Raw genomic sequence first — 26,378 nt, 5'->3', positions numbered from 1 at the left:
AAATGTATAGGAATTACATGTAATGTCCAGGCAAAATGTCCTATGCATATAGTTTGTAACCTCCTGAAAGGAAAAGCTGGATTTGGTAGCCAAATGTGGATGGAAAGTTGAAGGCCTGAAGGCCTGTGTTGACCAGTCCAGATGGCATTAGGAGATACCAGCCATGCAAATGACAGGGAACACTTTTTCACTTCTTATCGTCATCTGACGCATCTCTTGTGCTGCTTTCAAGCTTTTTTCACTATGAGTGTTCAGTCTACCCTGAAGGCCTCCTGGTGATCATGGATTACAAACTGCATCCCACCTGTTGATCACTGGTTTCACAAGTAAAATCCAGGTTTATGAGCAGATTTCTTAAATCAAGGTCAGTATCTCCTCTTCCTGAAAATATATTATCTTTCATAATTTCAATGAAGGACTGCATTTACAAATGGTTTATACTGCTTAAGACTTGGTGGTTGCCCTGTATATTCTTATTCAAACGCATGCCAATATTGTCACGACTCCCGCCGAAGGTGGCTCCCCTCCCTGTCCGGGCGGCGGTCGTCGTCACCGGCCTACTAGCCGCCACCGATTGTGTTTCTTGATTTCTGGTGTATGTAAGCCTGTTTGGCCCGTTGGGGTTTGTGCGGGAATATTTTGTGTTCACTGTCGGTGTTGGATGTATTTTCTCTCTGGATCGTTTTGCCCTGTGTGCTTGGGCGGGTCAGTGTTTCTGCGCCCTGTGTTTGGCGTGACCGTTTTTGTGCCTATTGAAGCCTCTGCTCTCTGCGCCTGACTCCTACCTTCCACAGCTAGTAACCCGTGACAAATATGTAGTTTGAAAATAACTTTAAACAGAACATTTTATTGTGTGAGTGAAACATTTTAAATATTGTGACATTTTTTAAAATTTAGTTACCAATAATTAGTTAGGCTAGCAGAATGGCTGTATTGTATTGATGTTGAAAAAATAGTTTACTTTTAGGGGAGATTTCCACCCCGTGGGGTCAAATTGACCAAATGCTTATTTTCCACCATAATTTGAAAATAAATTCATAAAAAATCCTACAATGTGATTTTCTGGATTTATTTTTCTCATTTTGTCTGTCATAGTTGAAGTGTACCTATGATGATTACAGGCCTCTCTCATCTTTTTAAGGGGGAGAACTTGCACAATTGGTGGCTGACTAAATACTTTTTTGCCCCACTGTATGTGTGCCATGGCGGTCTACACTGGAAAAAATGAAAATTCTTTAATGGTTCATCCTCAGCTCTTAAGGTTCCTTGGAGAACTCTTATGCGATAAAGAACCTTTGAGTTAAGTGTGAGGTACTTGACATGGCATCTACGGTTCTTCAGAATTCTAAAAGTTTCTTGAAATATATGGAAGCCTACAAATGTGTTCCTTTCATATCAGTTAAATTAACACTGTAAAGAAGTACAATAACCCCCAGTGTAGGTGTCAATAACCAGAGTTTAACCAAAACTACACCCATCCCTATATTTCCCAGCATGCTCTATTGCAGTTACATTTTTAGAATCGTTTTTAGCAATATTGACATTGCCTTCAGAAAGTATTCAAACCCCTTGACTTTTTCCACATTTGGTTGAGGATTAAATTGAGATTTTATGTCACTGGCCTACACACAATACTCCATAATGTCAAACGCTTGTTATGGCAAGCCTAAATAAGTTCATGAGTAGAAATGTGCTTAACCATAGTGATAGGCATTACGGCTCTTTTCAGTGAGCCGGCTCATTCGGCTCAGAGGGAAGGGATGTGGCCACTATTTGAAGGGGCTCCTCCAAATAGGATCGGACCTCCATTATGGCATCTGCTGAGGGATTCCTTCGTGCTGCTTCCCCAGTTGCTGTCTCGTCAAACAACATCCAAACAGCAGACATTTGTGGCACTACTGCTGGTGCTTCTGCTCCATCTGATCCCTCTTCTTCCTGTTGCCCTGGTGCTTGAGCCAGCTGACTGCTGGGGCTGTCCCTCCCTGCTGCTGAGGTTATTCTTTGAAGAGCCTCATCAATCACTCTGGCATCACTGAAGGCTAACCTATTAAACCTGGGGTCAAGTGCAGCGGTTTCTGATAGTGCGTGATTATATTCCATTCTGTGGAACTTTCTGTCCATTGATGAACATAGGGTGTCAATCAACTATGTCACATGTCCTGTGGTTACATTTGCTTCTCTCTGGCGACTGGCTGGGATTCGCTGCAGACCCTTACACAGAAGTATAATTTTTGAGGCTGTCACATAGCTGGAAAGAGAGAACAGTAACTTATTAGTTCAGGTTCATGTTTTGTCTACTGATACTACATTCTCATCTACTGCTCATATACATATATAAATACTAGATTAAATAATGATGTAGTAATAACTGCTTACTGTACCTCTCTCCACTGATCTCCACCGTGACCTGCTCAAAGGGCTCCAGGACTCTGCACACCACCTCCCATTCCTCTTGGGTGAGAGCATCAACAGGTGCATTGACAATGGCCAGGGTAGAGATGATGGCATCCTTTGACTCAAGAAACCGCTTCAACATAAAACATGTTGAATTCCACCTTGTAGTGCAGTCTTGTTTAGGCCTCAGCTCAGGCATCCCCATCTGGCGTTGTGTAGACTTCAGTTTTTCAGCACCTACTGTTCTTCTGTGGAAATATTACACAGCTGCTTTCACTTTGTCCACAGTGGGCTTCATCACCTTCAGAACATCTCTTATAATCAGGTTGATTGTCTGGGCAAGACATGGGTGATGGGTCCATTTAAACATTTTCATGGCTTTGGTTATGTTAGCTGTATTGTTGCTAACACAACAGACCACTTTTCCATCTACTTGCCATTCTCTGGGCACTCTCATCAGTTCCTCTGTCAAGTTTCCTGAGGTGTGTCTGTCGCTGAACTCAAAGCAGTCCAGAAGACAGCTAGACATCGACAAATATTCAATGAAGTGACATGCAACCGACATTTAAGAAGTGGTTACTCTTGATGTCCAGCAGTCAGTGGTAAGGCAAACTGTCGTAGCTTTTTGGACTCTTTCCGCACTGAAGCCTGTGTGCTCTCGTACAGCTGTGGAATAAGTGATTTAGAAAGGATTTTCCTGCCTGGAATTGTGTACATTGGATTTCGACTATTGCTATAATTTCTAAAACCTCTGTCCTCCATGATCGAAAATGTCTGGAAATCGTTGGCAGTCATTTTAGCCAATGCAATATAAATTTGGCCTTGTTTTGCTACAGACATAGACTTTGGCATAAACTGGTCCATAGAAGACTGTGTTGCTGTGGGTCGCGGAGTAGGCCTACTTGACTGAGTGGATACATCTCCATGTGTGGAGGTGCTGGCTCCACCACTATCACTAGCTAGCTAGCTTCACAGTTGGGTGCACAGTTCGCATATGCCGCTGTAGATTGTGCATAGAACTGGCTTTATATGAGATTTTGTTTTGGCAAATTCTACACTGTGCTCTGTACACTGTGCTCTAACACTGTGCTTCAAATCAAATCACATCAAATGTATTTATATAGCCCTTCATACATCAGCTGATATCTCAAACTGCTGTACAGAAACCCAGCCTAAAACCCCAAAGTGCAAGCAATGCAGGTGTAGAAGCACGGTGGCTAGGAAAAACTCCATAGAAAGGCCAAAACCTAGGAAGAAACCTAGAGAGGAACCAGGCTATGAGGGGTGGCCAGTGCTCTTCTGGCTGTGCCGGGTGGAGATTATAACAGAACATGGCCAAGATGTTCAAATGTTCATAAATGACCAGCATGGTCAAATAATAATAATCACAGTAGTTGTAGAGGGTGCAGCAAGTCAGCACCTCAGGAGTAAATGTCAGTTGGCTTTTCATAGCCGATCATTAAGAGTATCTCTACCATTACAGCCCCTGTAATAGGGTTAGAGGCAGAGAATCCCAGTGGAGAGAGGGGAACCGGTCAGGCCGAGACAGCAAGGGCGGTTCGTTGCTCCAGAGTCTTTCCGTTCACCTTCATACTCCTGGGCCAGACAACACTCAATCATATGATCCACTAAAGAGATGAGTCTTCAGTAAAGGTTGAGACCGAGTCTGCATCTCTCACATGGGTAGGCAGACAATTCCATAAAAATTGAGCTCTATAGGATAAAGCCCTGCCTCCAACTGTTTGCTTAGAAATTCTAGGGACAATTAGGAGGCCTGCGTCTTGTGACCGTAGCGTACGTGTAGGTATGTACGGCAGGACCAAATCAGAGAGATAGGTAGGAGCAAGCCCATGTAATGCTTTGTAGGTTAGCAGTAAGACCTTGAAATCAGCCCTTGCCTTAACAGGAAGCCAGTGTAGCGAGGCTAATACTGGAGTAATATGATCAAATATTTTGGTTCTAGTCAGGATTTTAGCAGCCATATTTAGCACTAACTGAAGTTTATTTAGTGCTTTATCCGGGTAGCCCGGAAGGTAGAGCATTGCAGTAGTCTAACCTAGAATTAACTGAAGCATGGATACATTTTTCTGCATCATTTTTGGACAGAAAGTTTCTGATTTTTGCAATGTTACGTAGATGGAAAAAAGCTTTCCTTGAAACAGTCTTGATATGTTCGTCAAAAGAGAGATCAGGGTCCAGAGTAACGCCGAGGTCCTTCACAGTTTTATTTTAGACGACTGTACAACCATTAAGATTAATTGTCAGATTCAACAGAAGATCGCTTTGTTTCTTGGGACCTAGAACAAGCATCTCTGTTTTGTCCGAGTTTAAAAGTAGAATGTTTGCAGCCATCCACTTCCTTATGTCTGAAACACAGGCTTCTAGCGAGTGCAATTTTGGGGTTTCACCATGTTTCATTGAAATGTACAGCTGTGTGTCTTCCGCATAGCAGTGAAAGTTAACATTATGTTATCGAATGACATCCCCAAGAGGTAAAAATATATACCTTGAGGAACACCGAAATTTACAGTTGATTTGTCAGAGGACAAACCATTCACAGAGACAAACTGATATCTTTCCGACAGATAAGATCTGAACCAGGCCAGAACTTGTCTGTGTAGACCAATTTGGGTTTCCAATCTCCCCAAAATAATGTGGTGATCGATGGTATCAAAAGCAGCACTACGGTCTAGGAGCACGAGGACAGATGCAGAGCCTCTGTCTGACGCCATTAAAGGTCATTTACCACCTTCACAAGTGCAGTCTCAGTGCTATGATGTGGTCTAAAACCAGACTGAAGCATTTCGTATACATTTTTTGTCTTCTGGAAGGCAGTGAGTTTCTGCGCAACAGCTTTTTCCGGGTCAAGGTTTGGCTTTTTCAAGAGAGGCTTTATTACTGCCACTTTTAGTGAGTTTGGTACACATCTGGTGGATAGAGAGCCGTTTATTATGTTCAACATAGGAGGGCCAAGCACAGGAAGCATCTCTTTCAGTAGTTTAGTTGGAATAGGGTCCAGTATGCAGCTTGAAGGTTTAGAAGCCATGATTATTTTCATCATTGTGTCAAGAGATATAGTACTAAAACATTTGAGCGTCTCTCTTGATCCTAGGTCCTGGCAGAGTTGTGCAGACTCAGGACAACTGAGCTTTGGAGGAATACCCAGGTTTAAAGAGGAGTCCGTAATTTGCTTTCTAATAATCATGATCTTTTCCTCAAAGAAGTTCATGAATTTATTACTGCTGAAGTGAAAGCCATCCTCACTTGGGGAATGCTGCTATTTAGTTAGCTTTGCGACAGTATCAAAAAGAAATGCTTCCGACTCATTTTCCAGCTGTTGTTTTCACAGCTGTCCTTCCTCTCTCTCATCGGCTGCTAAGTGTGTGACTGTGAGTGAGTTGGCTCGGCCCTCCCTCACACATCTTTGGTTCATTGGTTGACACTGCGTGTCTGATTGACAGGAACAACAGGTGAGGCTGTTAGTCTGAGCAGACAGTCAGAACGAATGTCTGCGCTTGAGAATTTAGGCCTATATTATTTTATTTATTTTTTCGTTCTTTGAATTAGTTAATTCTATTCCTTCAAATCTTTTGATTATTCATATCTTAATTTTATTATATTTTTATAAATAGATTTGGCTCTTCTGATATGCGAGCCGGCTCCCAACGTTCACTTACAAACTTATCTACAAGGTCCCTCAGTTGAGCATTGTATTCCAAACACAAAATCAACCACAAACACCAGGGAGGTTTTCCAATGCCTCGCAAATAAGGGAACCTATTGGTAGATGTGTAAAAAAAAAGGGGGGGGGGGAAGCAGACATTGAATATCTCTTTGAGCATCGTGAAGTTATTAAGTTATTACACTTTGGATGGTGTATCAATACACCCGATCACTACAAAGATGCAGACGTCCTTCCTAACTCAGTTGCCGGAGACAAAGGAAACCGTTCAGGGATTTCACCATGAGGCCAACGGGTGACTTTAAAACCGTTGCAGAGTTTAATGGCTGTGAAGGGAGAAAACTGAGGATGGATCAACAACATTGTAGTTTCCACAATACTAACCTAAATTATAGAGTGAAAAGAAGGAAGCCTGTACAGAATAAAACCATTTCAAAACATGCGTCCTGTTTGCAATAAGGCATTCAAGTAAAACGGCAAAGAATGTGGCAAAGGAATTAACTTCATGTCCTGAATACAAAGTATAACACGGGGCAAATCCAACACAACACTTCACTGAGTACCACTCTTCATATTGTCAAGCAATGTGGTGGCTGCATTATGTTATGTGTATGCTTGTGATCGTCAAGGACTAGGGAGTTTTTTAGGGATAAAAATAAACGGAATAAAGATAATCACATGCAAAATCCGAGCGAAAACCTGATTCAATCTGCTTTCCAACAGACATTGGGAGACAAATTCACCTTTCCGCAGGACAATAACCTAAAAGACAAGGCCAAATGTACACTTGAGTTGCTAACCAAGACAACATTGAATGTTCCTGAGTGGCCTAGTTAGAGTTTCGACTGAAATCGGCTTGAAAATCTATGGCAAGACTTCAAAATGTCTGTCAAAGCTATTTTTTTATAATAATGTATGATCCAGGTGTGCAAAACTCTTAGAGACTTATCCCGAAAGACATGTATTGACTCAGAGGTGTGAATACTTATGTAAATTTGATATTTCTGTATTTCATTTTCTACACATTTGCAAAATTTTCTAAAAACATGTTTCACTTTGTCATTATGGGGTATTGTGTGTAGATGGGTGAGAAACAAATATTTATTCCATTTTGAATTCAGACTGTAACACATCAAAATGTGGAAAACGTTAAGGGGTTTGAATACTTTCTGAAGGGACTCTTCCAACATGTAAATGATTGAGAGGACATACAGAAAAGTGTACATAGTACGTGCATTGTTCTGGGTTTTGTTTATTGATCAGAGAGATTCAGTGCACCATCAGCAGTTCAGCAGGACAAGCTCACTGCCTGCTGTGTTTGTGTTACGGGGAAAATGCAAAGTAATGCAAAGGAATGTTTGTCTAGTTAAATTAGGACTTTGTGTACTTCAGGGAAAGGAGCACATGAGATAAGAGGTTAGTAATGGTTCTGAAGTGTATTCGTTATTTAAGTAGCTATGTCACAGGGAAATATTAAAAAATTAAATAAAATACATTCCCAGAGATGGATAATAACGTCTGAATATAAGAATAAAAGCAACAAATAGACACAGACTCAAATGAGACAAATATAACAACAATGGGAATGGACTATCAGAAAAGTGATGTTATGTCTTCACTTTTTGTTTCACTCGACGAGCCAAACATTGTAATTAAGTAATGTGTCCAAATGATTGAAGCAGTGTCCATCTTCTTTACTTCCATCAGACAAACGATGTGGGCCAGAGCTGTAATACTTTTCATTGGTGTGTTATTCCATTACCAGCAGGTAAGCAGTACATTGTAATGGTATTTGAAATGAGCCGGTAAGACAATTTACACAGGAGCCATGGATGTTAGCCAAGTAAATCAAGTATAGCACAGATAAAAACAAAACATGTTATAGAGAAATGGAAGTAACCTAATTAATGCATATTATCTCACAGATGAATTCTAGTGGTCAGAGAGGGTGTGGTATATGGCCAATATACCACGGTTAAGGGCTGTTCTTATGCACAACGCAATGCAGAGTGCCTGGATACAGCCCTTAGCCGTGGTATATTGGCCATATATTGCTATTATAAACTGGTTACCAATGTAATTAGAGTAGTAAAAATAAATGTTTCGTCATACCCGTGGTATACAGTCTGATATACTATGGCTGGCAGCCAATCAGCATTCAGGGCTCAAATCAGCCAGTTTATAATGTCCCTTTAGTGATGAAATATAATGTGTCTCTCTCTTCATTGACACAGGCCTTAGCAGTGGGTGAGTTATTTATGCATTTATGTCTGAATACATAACAAACCAAGCAGCTTACTCTCTATGAAAATAACCATAAAGGGAATACATGAGGAAAGGTGAAATTACTAAGTAACTCACACAAGCAGATGCACACTTGGAGACCCTCTCCTCTTATCATTTAAATCAGAAGTCGAACAGGCTCTCATGCCTATTTGCCAAAATGTTTCCTTTATGTCACTGATTGTTTTAGATACCTACATGGCTGAGTTCATGATAGAAAGCAATGCTACGTTGTACGTCTCTGGTGCTCTATCAGCAATCAAGCAAGTAGCAACACCTAATACAACAATGACTATTGAACTGCTTGAACTAACAACAGGTACAGTATCACTATTTCCACCAAATATGGTTTCATAGAGAAAAATGTGTTTAAAATGATTCTCTATCAGTGTTTCGTCCATAGCCCGATTGATAATGTGTGTTTCTTTGTAGAATGTAAAATTGTCGGGAATGCTTCTACGTGTAACTGTTCATCAGCGTACATCTGGAGTAACGACGTGTGTGGCAATTTCCAGTGTTGCAATTACTCATATTGTAACACAAATATTTCTGACTACCCAGCCCTCTGCATACCCAAAGTGAAAGGTACTATTGGTGATACTGTTATTTGTGCTATCATTCTTCTATATGATCAATAGCCTAGCCCTAGTTGATACTATTAAACAAGTATTGTTGTGATTCCTTCTTCATTGTGTCATTGTTGCTGTTGTTTCTACTAATTGTCATCCACTGCTATTATTAATGTAGTTATTGTTATTGTTGCAGTGTTACTGTATATTTTACACTATTGTAATTGTTTGTTTTTGTTGACGTAGTTCGCTTTAATGGAACAGTCCAAGTGAGAATAACAATTAATCAAACTGATACTATCAAAAAACAGGTACATTTGTATTTTTATTTTAGGGAATTCAAATTAGCTGAAATAGTAGTTTTGGTTGTGATAAAAATGATTTAACATGTATAGTGAGTTAAAGTGACACCTGAACACACTATATGTAATATTGATGATAAAATGTCCTTTTCATCTCAGCTTACAGATGGTTTTAAACAATTACATGGGTTTGAGTGCCTCAATGTGTCTGGACCGAGGTAATGAAATCTAAATGTATTGGATGTATTTTCTCATTGCTTAATATTTGGCAGAGTGCTTGTTTTTCTCCCCAAAGGTGCAACATCAATTTCTGATTTTGTCTCCCTTTCACCCATTGGCAACTCAATACGGACACATAAGGGATGGTGGACAAATTGTTGATTTCAAAGTGGATCTCAGTGTCATATTTCTGACTGATACACTTGCAAAAATAATAGCTGACCTGGAACCTACTGTTGGCAAAATAGCTGTTGAAACATCAGGTAAATGCCCTGCCCCTTCCAATACAGTACTGCCATTTCACGTGGTGATATTAAGACCATGAGTAGATCTGCCAAAAACACCGGGGCATTAGGCTCAGATAAATCACACGAGAAAATATTATATACAGTATATATATATTTTTTTAAACGGAGTCTCTGCACACTCTAATCAGTTGTAGTTTCAGAGTTTAACTTGCTAAGCTTTCAATACCATGATGACCTTTCGCCGGACCATACAAACAAGTGCAGAGACAGTTTCATACTGAGAAATGTGGCAAGGATTATGGTATGAAATAGATTGTTATGTTGGAAATTATTACGTGAAGCGTGTAAGGATGTATTGTATTATTTATTGCATTGATACTGTATGTTTTTGCTTTTCCACAGGACTCGTGAGCATTCAGTATCCATTGGGCACAGTGAAATTCTCCTCAACACCGACGCTAAACTGCAGATTTGAAGAGAAAACAAACGGCTCTTGGAACTGGAACCTGTTAAAAGGAAATAAGACATTTGATCTGAACACTGGAAGCAGCATAACAGTCTCATTACCCAATGAAACGCCACACAATTGTACCACAGTCCAAATTATAAAGTTGTCAGGGAACTGGGCAGGTGAGTCTGAGAGACCTATGATGCTTGCCAATATAAGTTGAGGGTGTAAGATTCTATTTCATGTTTATGAAGCAATTGTAAATATAGCATCTCATTTTGTTCGATGCTGAAATAGGCCAACTGTTGGTAATGTTTATTGCTTTTTGAGTGATGATTGACTATTTTATCCCTCTCTTAATGTTTCTGAAGGGATTTATAAGTGTGGATTTTCCAAAGGGTCCATTGTGCACACAGCCACTGCAGAGTTGAAGATAGCCCTGCTACCAGATAAGATCACCATGACGATTGACCCACTAACTGTAGAATGCCCAGATGCAGTGCCTCCTGTGACAGTCACCGCAACCATCGATAACAGCACAGAGCAATACACGGTCACTTGGTCATACCAAAATAATCTCCAAACTCCAAATCTCCAAACTCAACCAGGTACCAGGAACTCTTAGTCTTGTGTCTTGAACTATGTATCACCTTGTTTATTTTTGTGCTCAAAATGATTAAAGTTGCAGTAACTTGATAATAAATAAGCAGTTGCTTATCAACAGATAGTTTGTTGATAGTATGACCATCTGTAGAGCATCTACAGATGGAAAACCTTCACTATCCAAATAAAGTGTGACCACATTCTATTCTAGTACCACCAGCGGGGATAGCATACACCACAGTGATATCTATAAATTGCAGTCCACCAAGCTCACCCCATGTTGTCATCGTCAGCTTTACAAACCAGATGGATGAGATCAAGAAAGCAAGCATAACTATCCCAGTGATATATGGTATGTTCAGATTGTATGAGTCCATAAAAAAAGGGAAAAAAGGAAAAGCCATACCAGTTAATTACTATCCCTCAAATGTGATTGGTTAAAGTCCCCTTACACCCAGAAGGGATGAAGAAGATGAAGCTTAATTCCTATTAATACTCTTTACTGCTGTTTATATTCAGCTCATGACAAGAACCAGGCTTGTCCTGAAGACAATAATGTTTGGCCAAAAACCCCAAAAGGTGTAACTGTCACCATCCGAAAATGTGAGGTGAATAGAGTTGGGTACAAAGAGCGGACATGCAAGGGGCCTGAGTGGATGGAGGTGCTGGATAACTGTGTCAATGAGGAGCTCAGCAAAGTTGTCAATGCAGCAGCAGTGAGTATGACCTTTCACCTTCGGCACTCATACAACTCTTATACTGTGAAGTTGATATGGAACATTGGTAATGTTTCGGTGAATGCCTACATTTTCTGTAAAAGTGTATTCCTGCCATTTAGTAATATGACAACACTACTCACGGGTTGGTCATATGATATATCACATTCTTCAACGACACATCCAGCCAATGGAATGCTGTGTGACTTGTGTTGAAATACTCTGGGCCTGTAGAATGTGTTGGTATAGGAAACCAAGTTACTATTCCATGTTTGTTTTTACATCACAGAATTTTAAAGAGGGACTTGGGGCCACTCTTCAGGTTGCTATTCAAATCTTTTCTGATTTGAAAAATAGCATGGTTGCTGACTCAGTTGCTGATCTGAGTGCATCCATCAATGTGCTGGATACCATGTCGAGTGCATCAAAAACCATCACCCTGGATAACTCCATTTTAGATGTGAGCCATACCCCAAATAACTGTTATACAGTCGTGTACAATATATCTCATACAGAAACATAAATGTATGTTTATTTTTCAGACATTTCTTGATGCAGCGAGCAACATGTTGAATAACACTTGGAAGGCAGTCAACAAAACCCTTGAATACGACATGTCCTCAAAATACCTCACGTCTATCGAGGGTCTAGTGAATAACATCAAAATGAATACCAGTGAGGGAAATGACACCCCAAATATACAACTCAAACTCTGCAATGTTCAGAACGGCACATCTTGCAATGACATTGTGTTTGGTGTAGAGGTCAAATTGGCCTTGTCCTCGGGAATAGTGAAAACTGTGGGAGTAAAAAACCTAGCCGACAAATTAAACAATTCTAAATTCTCAGACTATAAATTCCCTAGCATTGTGGTGTCAGCCACACTGCAAAACAGCAATGACTCCAAAATAGACATCAAATTGGACTTTCCCATCAACCAGTCGATGACTCAAGACTCCAACATCCTCTGTGTGTTCTGGAACACCACATTGAACGAATGGTCTGAAGAAGGCTGCAAGTGGAAGAAAGGGGTCAACAATAGAAGCTATTGTGAGTGCACCCACCTGACCTCTTTTTCAGTGCTGATGTCAAAGATCCCGGTGACCCTGCTCTTTCTGGATGAGATCACCTACGTGGGCCTCGGCGTGTCCATCTGCTCCCTCATCATCTTCCTCATCATCGAGGCGCTGGTGTGGTCGGCCGTCGTCAAGTCCAACCTCTCGCACTTCCGCCACACGGCCCTGGTCAACATCTCTCTGTGCCTGTTACTGGCCGACTGCAGTTTCCTGGCCGCCTGCTTCCCCAGCATCAAAACCTCTACCTGGTGCCTCGTCCTGACCGTGACCAAGCAGTACTTCTTCCTGGCTATGTTCTGCTGGATGCTATGCCTCAGCATCATGCTACTACACCAGCTCATCTTCATCTTCCACCCGCTGAGGAAGAGGGTATATCTGCTCCTGTCCACCATCCTCGGCTACATCTGTCCCACAGTGATAGTGTCAGCTACCTATGTGTACTACAAATACACAGGGAAACCCTACCACAACACGGAAACCTGCTGGCTCACTTACGAGGGACTTCTGAAAGGGTCCATTCACGCCTTTCTTCTGCCCGTCGGGACGATTATTTTGATGAATCTCTTCTCCATGGGTGTTGTCATCATGACACTCCTAAAGTCCACTGTCTCTGATGGGAGTAAAGCCGATGAGAAAGAGGCAGCCAAAAGCATCATGAAAGTGATGGTCTTTTTAACGCCAGTCTTTGGAGTAACATGGGTTTTGGGATTCTTTGTGCTGCTCAGTGATATCAACTCACCAATGAGTGTTCTGATGAATTATGCTTTCACCATCATAAACTCCTTTCAGGTACTTTGTCATCCATTTTCCATTACAGATATTCCTGTCTGAAATTATTGAGTGAAACTAGCTGTAATTAGTTTTTACCATTGTATTCATTGTGTGATGTTTTTCAGGGCCTCTTCGTTTTGCTGACTGGATGTTTTGCAGAGAAAAGGGTATTTGTCCATCCTTAAAGATATAGATATAGATATAATATAAATGAAAGATATAATTTAATAGTGTTACAATAGTGAATAATGTATACTAACTGTATAGATATTATGTACCCTTACTACTACTCCTTCTTTGTCATGTTAATACCAGGTGAAAGATGAGGTGTTGAAACTTTTCTTGGCTGGGGTGAGTTCTGCTCTTTTTTTCCCTGCTTTTGTTGTCTTTCCTTTCAAGTGGTGTTGGAGGGCCAGTAGGAGGCACTCTTTCCTCTGGTCTAAAAAATATCCCAATGCACCAGGGCAGTGATTGGGGACACTGCCCTGTGTAGGGTGCCGTCTTTCGGATGGAACGTTAAACGGGTGTCCTGACTCTCTGAGGTCATTAAAGATCCAATGGCACTTATCGTAAGAGTAGGGGTGTTAACCCCGGTGTCCAAACCATCACGGTCACCTAATAATCCCCAGTTTACAATTGGCTCATTCATCCCCTGTAACTCTCCCCTGTAACTATTCCCCAGGTCGTTGCTGTAAATGAGAACGTGTTCTCAGTGAACTTACCTGGTAAAATAATGGATAAATGTGTCAAATGTGGTTAAATCTTTCTTCAAGTTGCTCTTATACCTGTGTAGGAATGCTATAATTATGCTAGTTACAACATTGTACTTCCATAGTACTATGGTAATTGTCTTGTAATGACATAGTAAACTTTTTACCAATTTAATTAGAGCAGTAAAAATAAATGTTTTGGTATACCGGGGCGGCAGTTAACCCACTGTTCCTAGGCTGTCATTGAAAATAAGAATTTGTTCTTAACTGACTTGCCTGGTTAAATAAAGGTAAAGTAAAAAATACCCGTGGTATACAGTCTGATATACCACGGCTGTCAGCCAATCAGCATTCAGGGCTCGAACCACCCAGTTTATAAAGGCTGTTAAATAACAAAAAACGCCCCGTTCTATTCCTTTGTAATTAGAAAGCAAAGCAAAATAAAGCACCATGTAGTGTAATTACAGTGTTACTACACAGAAAAGCAACATAGTGTCTGTCATGTGTTACTGAAAGCACAGATATAAATCTGCCCACCTCTCTCACCAGACACGTACTACCAAAGGGACAAGTGAGAGTACAAAAGACCTGACAAAGTCCACTTCAAATAATTGATGAACATCAAGGTTTGTACAGTCTTGATACAAGACAAACATGTGCTAAACACCGAACTCTTAACTCCTCCAGCCCTTAATTAGTTAAATCAGGCATGCTAGTATTGGGCTGTAACAAAAGCCTGCACACTTTAAGGGTCTGCACGATTGGGGAATGAAAGACACCGTACTCATCATATGTTTTCTGCCTCAGAAAACAAGCTATATTCTGGATCAAGCTATATACTGGATCAGGACCAACCCATATGACTGCCACTACTCTCACCCAGACAGAAACATCCACCTGGTTGTTTCCTCAAAGACAGGGATGGCTGTGGTTTAGGTGGTGTTTAGACAGGTCTTATCGTGATTTCATTATATTATGTCAATTACCTATCAAGTTTCATATTAATATCTGAACTCCTAGACATGAATCAATTGCTAAACACATCTTTGTGATTTCCTGTACACTTATTTTCTACAAACAGTACAGTAGCATACTATGATGTCATAATATTACTGTTGTGTTGGTCAATGGCATTTGGTTAATAATACTAATGATTCAATTGATTGAGTTTTCCTGTACTTGCATTATTTATAACTGTAGATGAACTGTGGCAATCAAAGTTATTGTAATAAAGGAAGGCCAGGATTCCAGGCATGTTGTAGACAAACACATTGCATACTGACAAAGTGCCTTTTAAAGGCTATTTCCCCAACATTTGCAAAGATCGCATTCATGGTAAACACTGCAGATATTGGCTCAAGCTGAAATTACCTTGAAAATGCCCTTCAAGTGCTGTGCACTTGTAGACAACGTGCCTTTGATTGAATCTCGGCCTAATTGTCTTTTTTAATCTAAACCCGCTGCCACCAATTCATTGTTTGGAATATAGGAGTATCATTTGTGGCTGTAGAGCAAATGCATTTATGTAATAGAATGAGAAACCTAGGGATGGATTCAATCCATTTCGACAAAGTATCGTGGAAGATCCACATAAAAATGTTCAGATCTTCAGTGCTACGGAATGAATAGAGCCCCTAGATTAACTATCTTTATTAGGGAAAGGTAGTATCTCCATTAGTCTATGGTCTCGATTCAATCCAGTGTGATTGACATTTAAAGGCAATGTTCCCACATTTCTCAGAGACTGCAGTCACAGTAATGTCAGTCCAATCGGAAATTGCCTTTAAATGTCAATTACGCTGTAACATGGATCTTCCGCAGTCTGAATTAAATCTGAATTAAATCTAGCCCTATGTTAATGTTTATTTTTTACATTGTTATCTGTATGTGTGTGTGCTCTTGCAATCATCTAATAATCAATCAAATAAAGAAACATAAATCTCACAGAAGCAATTATTTCATTATTTCATTCAGGCTCCTGAGTGGTGCAGTGGTCTAAGGCACTGCATCTCAGTGCAAGAGGTGTCACTACAGTCCCTGGTTCGATTCCAGACTGTATCACATCCAGCCGTGATTGGGAGTCTCATAGGGCTGCGCACAATTAGGCCGTCAATGTAAATAAGAATTTGTTCTGAACTGACTTGCCTAGTTAAAAAAACAATTATTGAGCAACTTGACAAAATGTTGTTTTAGTTCGTGTTATAGACAATTACAAGCGTCCTAACATAAACATAAGTAATTTAATAAATTAAAAGTCCCTCTCTGCAATGAATTGATTGCATGCCAGCCATGGTCAAGGAGTTCTTATTGATTCAAAATAACAATATCAAATATACAATACGCGTGGCAATCTATAATCACTGTTTCTTAGAGAGGCATTGGGATTGAGGTGGTACATAAGTATAGCTGTGACACAGTATGGTGACTCAGTGAACTCTCCGGATGACTGAGAAGATGGACAGAGTCAGCACGATCGTCCCTGTCGCTCCACCAATCAGAACGCCCAGAATGCGGCCATCGATATGTTGCTTCTCACACGTCTCACCAGCATAGTATGTGGCCTGGCCAGTGGCACACCTTAGTGAGAAAAACAGCCATTATGAGTCAGTGATAACAGTGAATACACATACTCACTCCTTGTCTCCTATACCATATCGTACTGTGCTTTCATGGAAGCAAAAACCCTAGTAAAAAATGCAGGGAGCATGTCAAAATGATAATGTACTGTATATTGCAAGTAGTGACTCAGATGTGATGTGCCCATGTCAAACTTCACAATTACAGAATCAGTCAACACAGACAAAGATCTGACAGATTCTGGAGTGGAAATGTGTGTATGAAAAAACAGAAAAGGAAAGTAGTGTATGGTTTGTCACACAGTAACTGCACTATCAATTCAGCACTATAGCGCAATTAATATGTAAAGATAATTTCAGATTGAGCCGACATATGCAGCGTTTACCGTGATTGTAGTCTCTGTAAACGTGGGGACATTGTCTTTACATTTCAATCACGCTGCAGCACGGAATTTCCAAAATACAGATTGAATTGAACCCTAGGTGTTGGTATGAGGTTGTGCAGGTCATACTTGTAAACACACCTGCACGTGGCTTTCCCATGTTTCTCAACCACACACACTCCCCCGTTGAGGCAGGGGTCGGGACTACACAGGTCACTAGGGACGGCCCGTGCCTGTCTGTGTTTGGGACCGTCAGCCATCTCCTTCTCCTGTCTGGGGGTCTCCTCCTCTGGGAGGTCACCACTGGGACTCTTTGGTTGGACAGGGACCTCCATCTTCACCAGGTGGGTCAAATCTGGAACACATCCACAAATAATCATTGTTTAGTGTTAGGAGAGAGAATGTTGTTGTTTTTGTTGTTTTGTGGTGTAATAATCCAACTGCTAAATTATTCAACTCTATTTTGTCTCTTGCTGTCAAGTGACCATATCAATTGATCGCTTTGCACAGTTTTAGGGTGACGTGGGTTAGGTTAAATAGTAACAGTCAGAAACTGTTCAAATCATCACATAACAATATACACTATATATAAATGCACAGTGTACAGTGCATTCGGAAAGTATTCAGACCTATTTTACACATTTTGTTAAGTTACACCCTTATTCTAAAATGGATGAAATTGCTTTTTTTCCCCCTCCTTAATCTACACTCAGTACTACATAATGACAACGCAAAACCACTGAAATATCACATTTACATAAGTATTCAGACCCTTTACTCAGTACTTTGTTGAAGCACCTTTGGAAGCGAATACAGCCTCGAGTCTTCTTGGGTATGACGCTACAAGCTTGGCACACCTGTACTTAGGAAGTTTCTCCCATTCTTCTCTGATGATCTTCTCTAGCTCTGTCAGGTTGAATGGGGAGCGTCGCTGCACAGCTATTTTCAGGCCTCTCCAGTGATGTTAGATCAGGTTCAAGTCCAGGCTCTGGCTGGGCCACTCAAGAACATTCAGAGACTTGTCCCAAAGCCACTCCTGCGTTGTCTTGGCAGTGTGCTTAGGGTCGTTGTCCTGCTGGAAGGTAGACCTTTGCCCCAGTCGTACTTTGCTCTGTTCATCTTTCCCTCGATCTTGACTAGTCTCTCGGTCCCTGCCGCTGAAAAACAACCCCACAGAATGATGCTGCCACCTCGATGCATCACCGTAATGATGGTGCCAGGTTTCCTCCAGACGTGATGCTTAGCATTCATGCTTCTAATGGTCTGAGAGTCTTTTAGGTGCCGTTTGGCAAACTCCAAGCGGGCTCACATGTGCCAAGCCTGATTGGTGGGGTGCTGCAGAGATGGTTGTCCTTCTGGAAGTTTCTCTCATCACCACAGAGGACCTCTAGAGCTCTGTCAGAGTGACCATGGGGTTTTGGTCACCTCCCTGACCAAGGCCCTTCTCCGCAAATTTCTCAGTTTGGCCGGGCGGCCAGCTCTAGGAAGAGTCTTGGTGGTTCCAAACTTCTTCCATTTAAGAATGGCCACTGTGTTTTTGGGGACCTTCAATGATGCAGTAATTTTTTGGTACCATTCCCCAGATCCCCAGATCTGTGCATTTACATAATCCTGTCTCAGAGTTCTACAAACCATTCCTTCAACCTCATGGCTTGGTTTATGCTCTGACATGCACTTTCAACTGTGGGACCTTATATAAACTGGTGTGTGCCTTTGAATTTACCACTGGTGGACTCCAATCAAGTTGTAGAAACATCTCAATGATGATCAATGGAAACAAGATGCACCTGAGCTCAATTTTAAGTCTCATAGTAAAGTGTCTGAATACTTATATAACGAAGGTATTTCTGTTTTTTTTTTTTTTACATTTACAAAATTTCAAAAAAACCTGCTTTCGCTTCGTCATTATGGGGTATTGTGTGTAGGTGGATTAGTAAAATGTTTTATGTAATCCATTTTAGAATAAAGCTGTGACGTAACAAAATGTGGAAAAAGTGGATTGGGTCTGAATACTTTTTGAATGCACTGTATGTCTCGCTATTTTGTATGTAGAGCAAATAAACTGATGTTGTCAAGTTTGATGTACAGGCCCTCACCGTCAAAGTCGGCAACAATGATGAGATCATCGTTCTTGAGAAAGCTTCTCCTGTGCAGCTGGTCATGAGAGAGGAACGTAGTCCATCCATACTCAGATCCTCTGTAGCAGTTGGAGCTCACGTCCCACTCCGCCCCACTGGTGCTGGTGGGCTTGACCCAATATGGGTTAGTAGTATCTAGGGGGAAAAAAACAGTTTACGGTATTAATTAACATGTTACAAAGCCAATTATTTTACATGTATCAAAAGATTGCCTGGTGTATACTTTTGATAGTATATTTTATGGTGGACTAAGATCATACAAGCGTATACAATTTCACAGCGAATCAGTAAATACTGAACAATACTATGCCTATTTGTATGCGATGCAAGACATATTTTACGTAAGGGACTCATAAGCACATGATTACATTAACTGACCTGTGGTGAAGCTTCTGGTGGCAGACATCCTCAGCTTAGCGTCAGGGTCCTGGTCCATGGCAGTGACGGTAGCCTGCCTGTTCATCACTGGCCACTCCATCACACCGTCGTTCTCCCCGCTGCATAGATGGAAGGTCACACCCACATAGTCAGGATATGTGCCGTTTCTTCCCTTGGGGTAGAGGCTGATCCCGTAAGCGTAACCCTCAGCGCTGTAGAACGGCTTGCTCCTGATGCGCCCTCCGGCTGGAGTTATGGCGAGCAGGCCAGTGAAGTTCTGAATTCTCCAAACGCCGCTGGGGCAGGTGGTTTCTGTTAATGTGATGTCATCGATCAAGATGGCCCCCTCTGCATTGTTGTTGGACCCTACCGTGCCCTGGAAGAAGTAGCGGAACCTCTCTTTGACCTTCAAGGTCACGTGGGCTACATTCCAGGAGTCATCTCCATCACCTGAGGAAATAAGACATCTGATCAGCTTCTTGATCACCTTCCTATACTAAACTGCATCACAGACACTATCAAAACTCTACAAACCATATGTGTAACACCTTTATGTATTTCGTTGAAAGCGGGGTTATCCTGAATACAGTACCTGTAATGGTATGGACCTTCTTGACACTGCAGACATTTCCTGTCCCATCGTCTGTTCTGATCCACACAAACAGCCTGTCCCCGGGGGCCCCGACCATCTTGTAGAAGAACTGCAGACACTGCTCCTTCCTCTTAGGGTAGAGGATGCGTGACTCTAGAAGAGCGCTTTTCCCCACTGTTGCTTCAGATGTGTCAAACCTCATGAAATAGCCAGCATCTACAGAGAGGGTCATTGATACAGTACAAATACTTAACCAACCATATATGATTGCTAACATCAAGTGGAAGGATTGTCATGACTGTCCTGTGAGGATCCAAATGTATAGGGGGAGGAGGGAATTGGTGTGGGGGGGTTGACACCTCACACCCTGTTGTAAATTAAAGGAGAGGAGATCCAGTGTCTCCCTCTCCAAATTCACAAAGGAATGTGCTTTATCTCCAGAGACTTTTCCCGCGGAAACTTTAACTCATTCAAAAGCGAATACTGGAACAATATTCCCAACAGAGAACTTCGGAATGTTGATATTGTTGGTTATTTTGTGATGTCATTAAACATGTTATAAAGGAAATACTGTAACTTGGAAAGTATACCCACTACATGTGCGAAATCTCCATCCAATACGTAGTATGAACAATGATGAAAGTGTTTTTGTTAAGAGAACGATGTGATGTTAGAAATGTAAGAGGAAATTGTTTCTATAACTTTTTACAAGTGAGTAGTCACTGCCCCTTGAGGGAGGTCAGATAGCATGTCAGCCTCTCGAACAACCCCATTTTGAATTAACTGTATAAAACGAGGGCTTAAGAATTCACATATGAGAACAGAAAGGCGTCTCAAGTGGTTCGAACTCTGAAATCTCAACACGAGGTAGAGACGATAGTCACCTCCCAGACAATAACTGGTACAGCTGATCAGCTGTCCTAAGTAAAGTATCTAGAAAAGTGAACTTAAGCGGGACCATACTACTACTCTTCTTAATCTCATCCCCCAATGTATACCACCGACACTGCTGGCAAGCCTATATTCAAAGAGAAAGGTTCAGGAGCGAATGGAAAGTAGAATAAACTCTGTAGTTCTGTTCAGGACTATACGACAAGTCAATGGATACTGGAAAACGGCAGAGGACAACAGTAGAAGAGACAGGTGGGGACCCTTTTGGAGCATTACAAGCGTGCTTCGGGAAAGGCCCAAACAAAACCCCTTCCAAGAAGGCTTGGTTCCAACCGAGATACCCCGGCAAACCAAGGCATTTACACGTGAATACATTCATGATTTCTTACTCCAAACGGGCGGCGGTTCGTGTGCAAAGTATATGATTACTAGTTAGCTAGTAAATAAATAATTAATCACATTTGTGTAGTACTGAATCATAAGTAAGGCTGAGGTTTTTGCAGATGCAGGAGGTTTTGACTGTTCAGAATGATGATATGATACGAGGGGTTGATTCATACATTGACTGTTTTATGGATGTGAAGACCTTTTAGAGTTTAATTCAGGAGATGGTAACTAAATAAACAATCGCTCTCATGGTGGCCCAAATTTCTTATGCGTTAATTGTAACATTATTCATTTAATCAGGAAACAATTCAATGTAGTCAGTTGATTAGATGAATAACAGTCATCATATGAATGAAAGTAAAGTCACGACAGGATGAAGAATGTGAAAGATTTTGTCCGTGTGTGTAGGTAGTACTGTAGGAACCTCTGCAGCGGCCTGCCAGTGTGTGGTCTGGCTCCTCAGCGCTGCTCAGGGTCTGGACCCAGTCTGCCTCGTCAGTCTCACCCTGGATCATACCACAGATGTTGATCAGCTCAAAGGAACACTGGTCCAGGAGAGTGTGTGTATTGGCTGCAACAACAGCAACTCTGTTAGCTGTTATTCATAATCATCATCATCAAATCTCTATCAGAATGGCAATGTCTAAGGCTGTGGTTGTTCATCATAATTTCCTTATACTTTATTTGATGCTACTGAGCAAAGTTGATGGCTCTTGCAGTTTGATCATGTAGGTCATTCCATCTGGGTCACTTACTGCAGTCGTACATGCGGTTCAGCCTGAGCAGGTCTACTGCGCTGAAGTCCAGACGCTGTCCGATGATCTCATTGAACGCTGGGATGGCTGTGGTGATGGTAGGGATGGTGGCGTTCTTGTTGAAAGACAATGGCCTGTAATGCATGACGGACTCATAGTCATATGGCGTGTTCAGGTCTGTGATGAAGTCGTCCTCATACTTGTTAAAGTTGTGCTCCTTTCCTGTAGATATGCAGGTTACAGAATGTGTTATTCAAAATTGTTAGACGCTTGTAAATCACTTTTCCAAGTAAGATTTGCACTTATTCTTGTGTGGATTGTGTTTTTTTCCTTCCTATTTCTAGGTATTACTGCGCTGTTGGAGCTAAAAACACAAGCATTTTGCTCTACCTGTGATAACATCTGCGAATCTGTGTACACTTTGATACACAACTGATACTTGTATCTGCCACCGTCTGTGCTTAACTCCATCACACCCACCTTCTATGATTTGGTCCCACCAGATCTTGACGTAGTCGTCTCTGTCAGAGCGTGACTGCTCATGGTAGAAGCCCAGAGCGTGGAGGAGCTCGTGCTCCACGATGGCCTTGGTGTCACAACGCGCCCCTATGGAGAGGTTCTGTCCTACCTTATCATCTCCTACAAATGACCAGCATCTGTGGCCATCACAGACAGGACAGGATTACGGGACAGGACAGGATTACGCATTATGACACGAGAGTAAACACAAAATCAAATCAAATTTTAAATTTTTTTATTCGTCACATACCGAGAAATGCTTACTTAATAGACCTTAATTATCCCTAAGTGTCGATTGACACAATCCCCATCATCAATCCCCAAAATCTGTCAATTTAAGAAAGAGATATCCGTTTTTTTTTTTTGCAATTGATGTTTCTCAATCCACCTCCCCAGATGTCGCGGTGAAATGTGTTTGTCACACCATGAGACATCCCCAAAAAATCGGTCTTCTCACGAAAACGCCTTTAGCGTCTGAACTATTTACCCTATTATATATCTATTATGACCCCCACAAGTGTCAGGGGACTCATCTGTCCAAATTGTTACGGCTACAAACTAATGTGACCCCACTGTGGAAAGGGGAGATTCTCACGAAAACGATGGTGTCATGGGACTCGTTTGAAGGTAACTGGTACTAGTTTCAAAAAATGAATGGAAGTATGAAGGTAGTTTTCTGCCTACCCCCCAAAAGGGGTTAAATATGTGTATTAAAATAAACGCAATATTTCTGAGCTCCTAGATATATGACAGACACTTAAAAAACAATTATGAATGTGTTTTTCAATGTGTTTCTATGGGCTATTGTAATAAAAGCCTAATGTAATATTTTATCAATCATTTTTTCATATATATATTTTTTTACCTGAAGTTCTAAAATTCTAACTCAAATCGCTAAATGATCCATAAATGACCCCCTTAACCAAGAAGCCCTTGACCAACAATGAAGAGTTTTAAAAAAGTAAGTAAGAAAAATGTGCTAAAGGAAAAATAGGAACAATACAATGTTTCCTCATTTGTTCTGTGGAGAAAACTGATTTACAAACGTACAGCTTACTTCATATTTCACCATAACATTACTTTACTGTGGTCCACACAGAATGTGTACCTCATCATAACAATGGTGACATGCTTTAGCATATTCTGTCACGTTCGGTCGTATGAATCGGACCAAGGCGCAGAGTTGTTTGCGTACATTCTATATTTATTAAAAGAATGAACACTGAACACTGAACAAACTAACAAAACAACAAAACAAACTGTGAAGCTAATATGAATAATGCAGACAGGCATCTAAACATAGAACAAGAATCGACCAACACAAAAGGGAAAATGGCTACCTAAATATGATCCCCAATCAGAGACAACGATAAACAGCTGCCTCTGATTGGGAACCATATCAGGCCACCATAGACATACAAATACCTAGACCTACAAAACCCCTAGACATACAAACACCCTAGACAATACAAAAACTAGCATACCCACCCTCGTCATACCCTGACCTAACCAAATATAAAGAAAACAGAGATATCTAAGGTCAGAGCGTGACATACAGTATTCCTCGACTTTACACTAAAAGAGGGGTCACCGTTTATTACAGGTTTGGAATCTGTAGACGCATAGAACACTATGATGAATGTCATTTCCTTAGATAAGCATTTTCTAATCTGTGCTCTCCAATAAACCTTGTATTTTATGCTTTGGAGGGACAGACGGTCCATAAAGTTAACCAAGAGCTCATGACATTACAGTGCATTTGGCTGAACTCACCCACTCAGCTTTGTGAAGGAGATGTATGTGCTTTCTCCCTCATAGGGCTTGAAGTCCACACAGGATTTCAGGCGGTATGCTTCGAATGCCTGGTGAATAACACCTTTTGCATTCAGCTCTGAGGGAGTGAATATGAACTGGTTTTCAGAATGTTGTCAATGACTGTATTTCACAAAGCATTGAGACATGGTTGGTAGAGCCTACATACCCAAAGAATCTGTCAAGATGTAAGGAATGGGAAACTTCCATCTTCTCGTTTCATCCAGGATTGCATTTCGCCTTGGCTGCAAAATCAATTTTTTAAAAATGAGGCTAAGTGATTTATGTTTAGTCAACTATTACATAGAACAAGGCTATGAAGAGAAGTGTACTTACATCACCTGCAATGTCTCCCTCAAAGAGATTTAGATCTGCTTCTGAAATATCAGGAAATAAACAAATCTATCACTCTCAGGAAAATAAATATTGCCAGATTTGTGAGATTATTGCACATACTATTATATAACTTCCGTAATGTTACAGTTTAACTGAGAGAGTGTAGAGAAAATTACCTGAATTGATCTCAAGTATATCCTCTCGCAATTCACCTGCATCTGCATCACCACCTATTCATTCAACAGAGAAACCATTCTGTAAGAACACAGAGCATTATCACACATACACCCTTATGCACGAGACGATCTAGAACTTACCATAACGTGTCGGAACAGCTTGCACCTACAACAAAAAGAGACACTGCTTGACTCACAACATATAATTGATCAAATGTACAATTATTATAATTAAGTCAATTCCTTTCAATAACATAGGATGTGTGCCCTACCTTGAACACAACCAGAATTGCAATGAAAGCGGTGATCCTCCATGGCGCATTGAGAAAGCCCATGTTTCATCTGGAGGAGTTGGATATGTGTTTATCTGCTATTGTAAACAGGCCAATAAAGTCAGAGTCTGGATGAAACTTTGATCTATACAGATGTAGGATCTTAATTTGACCACCATTTTGTTGCTAAGAATTTTCTTGCACAGCAGGAATTGCATAGCTATAAATAATGTATCCACTTTACAATATCAGACTTGATTTGCTCTAATGGAAATGTATCAATCACTACATAAATGTCCATTAATAATAATCCACATAATAATTCACATGTACTGTTGCTGGAGGATTATTTTCCTGTTGTAACAAACTTGCTCAAATTAAGATCCTACATCTGTTTATAATGACTAATGAGTAACGTGAACTTAACACTTGACCATCACATCTCTCTCTCTCACTTTGCCGTTCAGTCAGATGTGTCTTGTCATATCATTATCTTCAATGATCTTATCTTGTAACCTTGGCAGATAAATATGTTATTGTGTTTTGGTACTATGTCAGCAACAGTTTCAAACATGATTTAGTGATTTCGTTTGAGTTTCTGACATGCACTTTTAGCATGCAGGTTTAAGTTTCTTAAGTTTAAACCTAATTTCAAAATGATTTTAATATAAAACAAATAGTGTATTAATCGCAGTTGTGTTTTCTCCAGGTTTATGTATTTACTAGTCTTCATTTGTCCTGAGCTACATGGTGTTATTAAAGACAGGCAGAGTGGGTAATAGTGTGTCAGTGTGTTTGAACATACAGTGAGCTCCAAACGTTTGAACGTATGTAACAGTATAGCTTCCGTCCTTCTCCTCGCCCCTACCTGGGCTCGAACCAGGGACCTTCTGCACACATCGACAACAGCCACCCTCGAAGCATCATTACCCATCGTTCCACAAAAGCCGCAGCTCTTGCAGAGCAAGGGGAACAACTACTTCAAGGTCTCATAGCGAGTGACGTCACCGATTGAAACGCTATTAGCGTGCACCCCGCTAACGAGCTAGCTAGTGAGTTCAAAAGTATAGGGAACGTGATATATATTTTTAATGGCGCTGTACTCCGTCACTTTTGGATATGAAATGATACAATGACAATAA

The 26,378-nt window shown here is 40.9% G+C and overlaps 2 protein-coding genes across 2 annotated transcripts; one reads left to right on the top strand and one right to left on the bottom strand.

Moving 5' to 3' along the window:
* The first annotated feature begins 260 nt into the window (after positions 1-260).
* LOC118398594 (adhesion G-protein coupled receptor F3-like) lies at positions 261-14,647 on the top strand. The gene is made up of 17 exons (XM_035794098.2): positions 261-364; positions 7,784-7,844; positions 8,311-8,323; positions 8,550-8,678; positions 8,792-8,944; positions 9,175-9,239; positions 9,390-9,448; positions 9,591-9,712; positions 10,100-10,327; positions 10,517-10,753; positions 10,960-11,100; positions 11,268-11,464; positions 11,754-11,924; positions 12,007-13,329; positions 13,437-13,478; positions 13,627-13,662; positions 14,571-14,647. Exons 1-17 carry the CDS (start codon positions 342-344, stop codon positions 14,634-14,636), a joined length of 3,066 nt encoding a protein of 1,021 aa, XP_035649991.1. The 5' UTR covers positions 261-341; the 3' UTR covers positions 14,637-14,647.
* A 1,313-nt stretch (positions 14,648-15,960) lies between these two features.
* Positions 15,961-25,369, bottom strand: mep1a.2 (meprin A, alpha (PABA peptide hydrolase), tandem duplicate 2). The gene is made up of 14 exons (XM_035794099.2): positions 25,237-25,369; positions 25,106-25,130; positions 24,965-25,018; positions 24,789-24,829; positions 24,622-24,697; positions 24,414-24,531; positions 22,602-22,777; positions 22,122-22,343; positions 21,791-21,937; positions 20,089-20,304; positions 19,497-19,946; positions 19,077-19,253; positions 17,122-17,335; positions 15,961-16,598 (listed from the first exon to the last, which is right to left on the bottom strand). Exons 1-14 carry the CDS (start codon positions 25,297-25,299, stop codon positions 16,448-16,450), a joined length of 2,130 nt encoding a protein of 709 aa, XP_035649992.1. The 5' UTR covers positions 25,300-25,369; the 3' UTR covers positions 15,961-16,447.
* Positions 25,370-26,378: the final 1,009 nt, after the last annotated feature.

The sequence above is a fragment of the Oncorhynchus keta genome, chromosome 19, assembly GCF_023373465.1.
Source record: "Oncorhynchus keta strain PuntledgeMale-10-30-2019 chromosome 19, Oket_V2, whole genome shotgun sequence".
In the NCBI taxonomy this organism is placed as follows: domain Eukaryota; kingdom Metazoa; phylum Chordata; class Actinopteri; order Salmoniformes; family Salmonidae; genus Oncorhynchus; species Oncorhynchus keta.
This window is presented reverse-complemented; position numbering and strand designations above follow the sequence as displayed.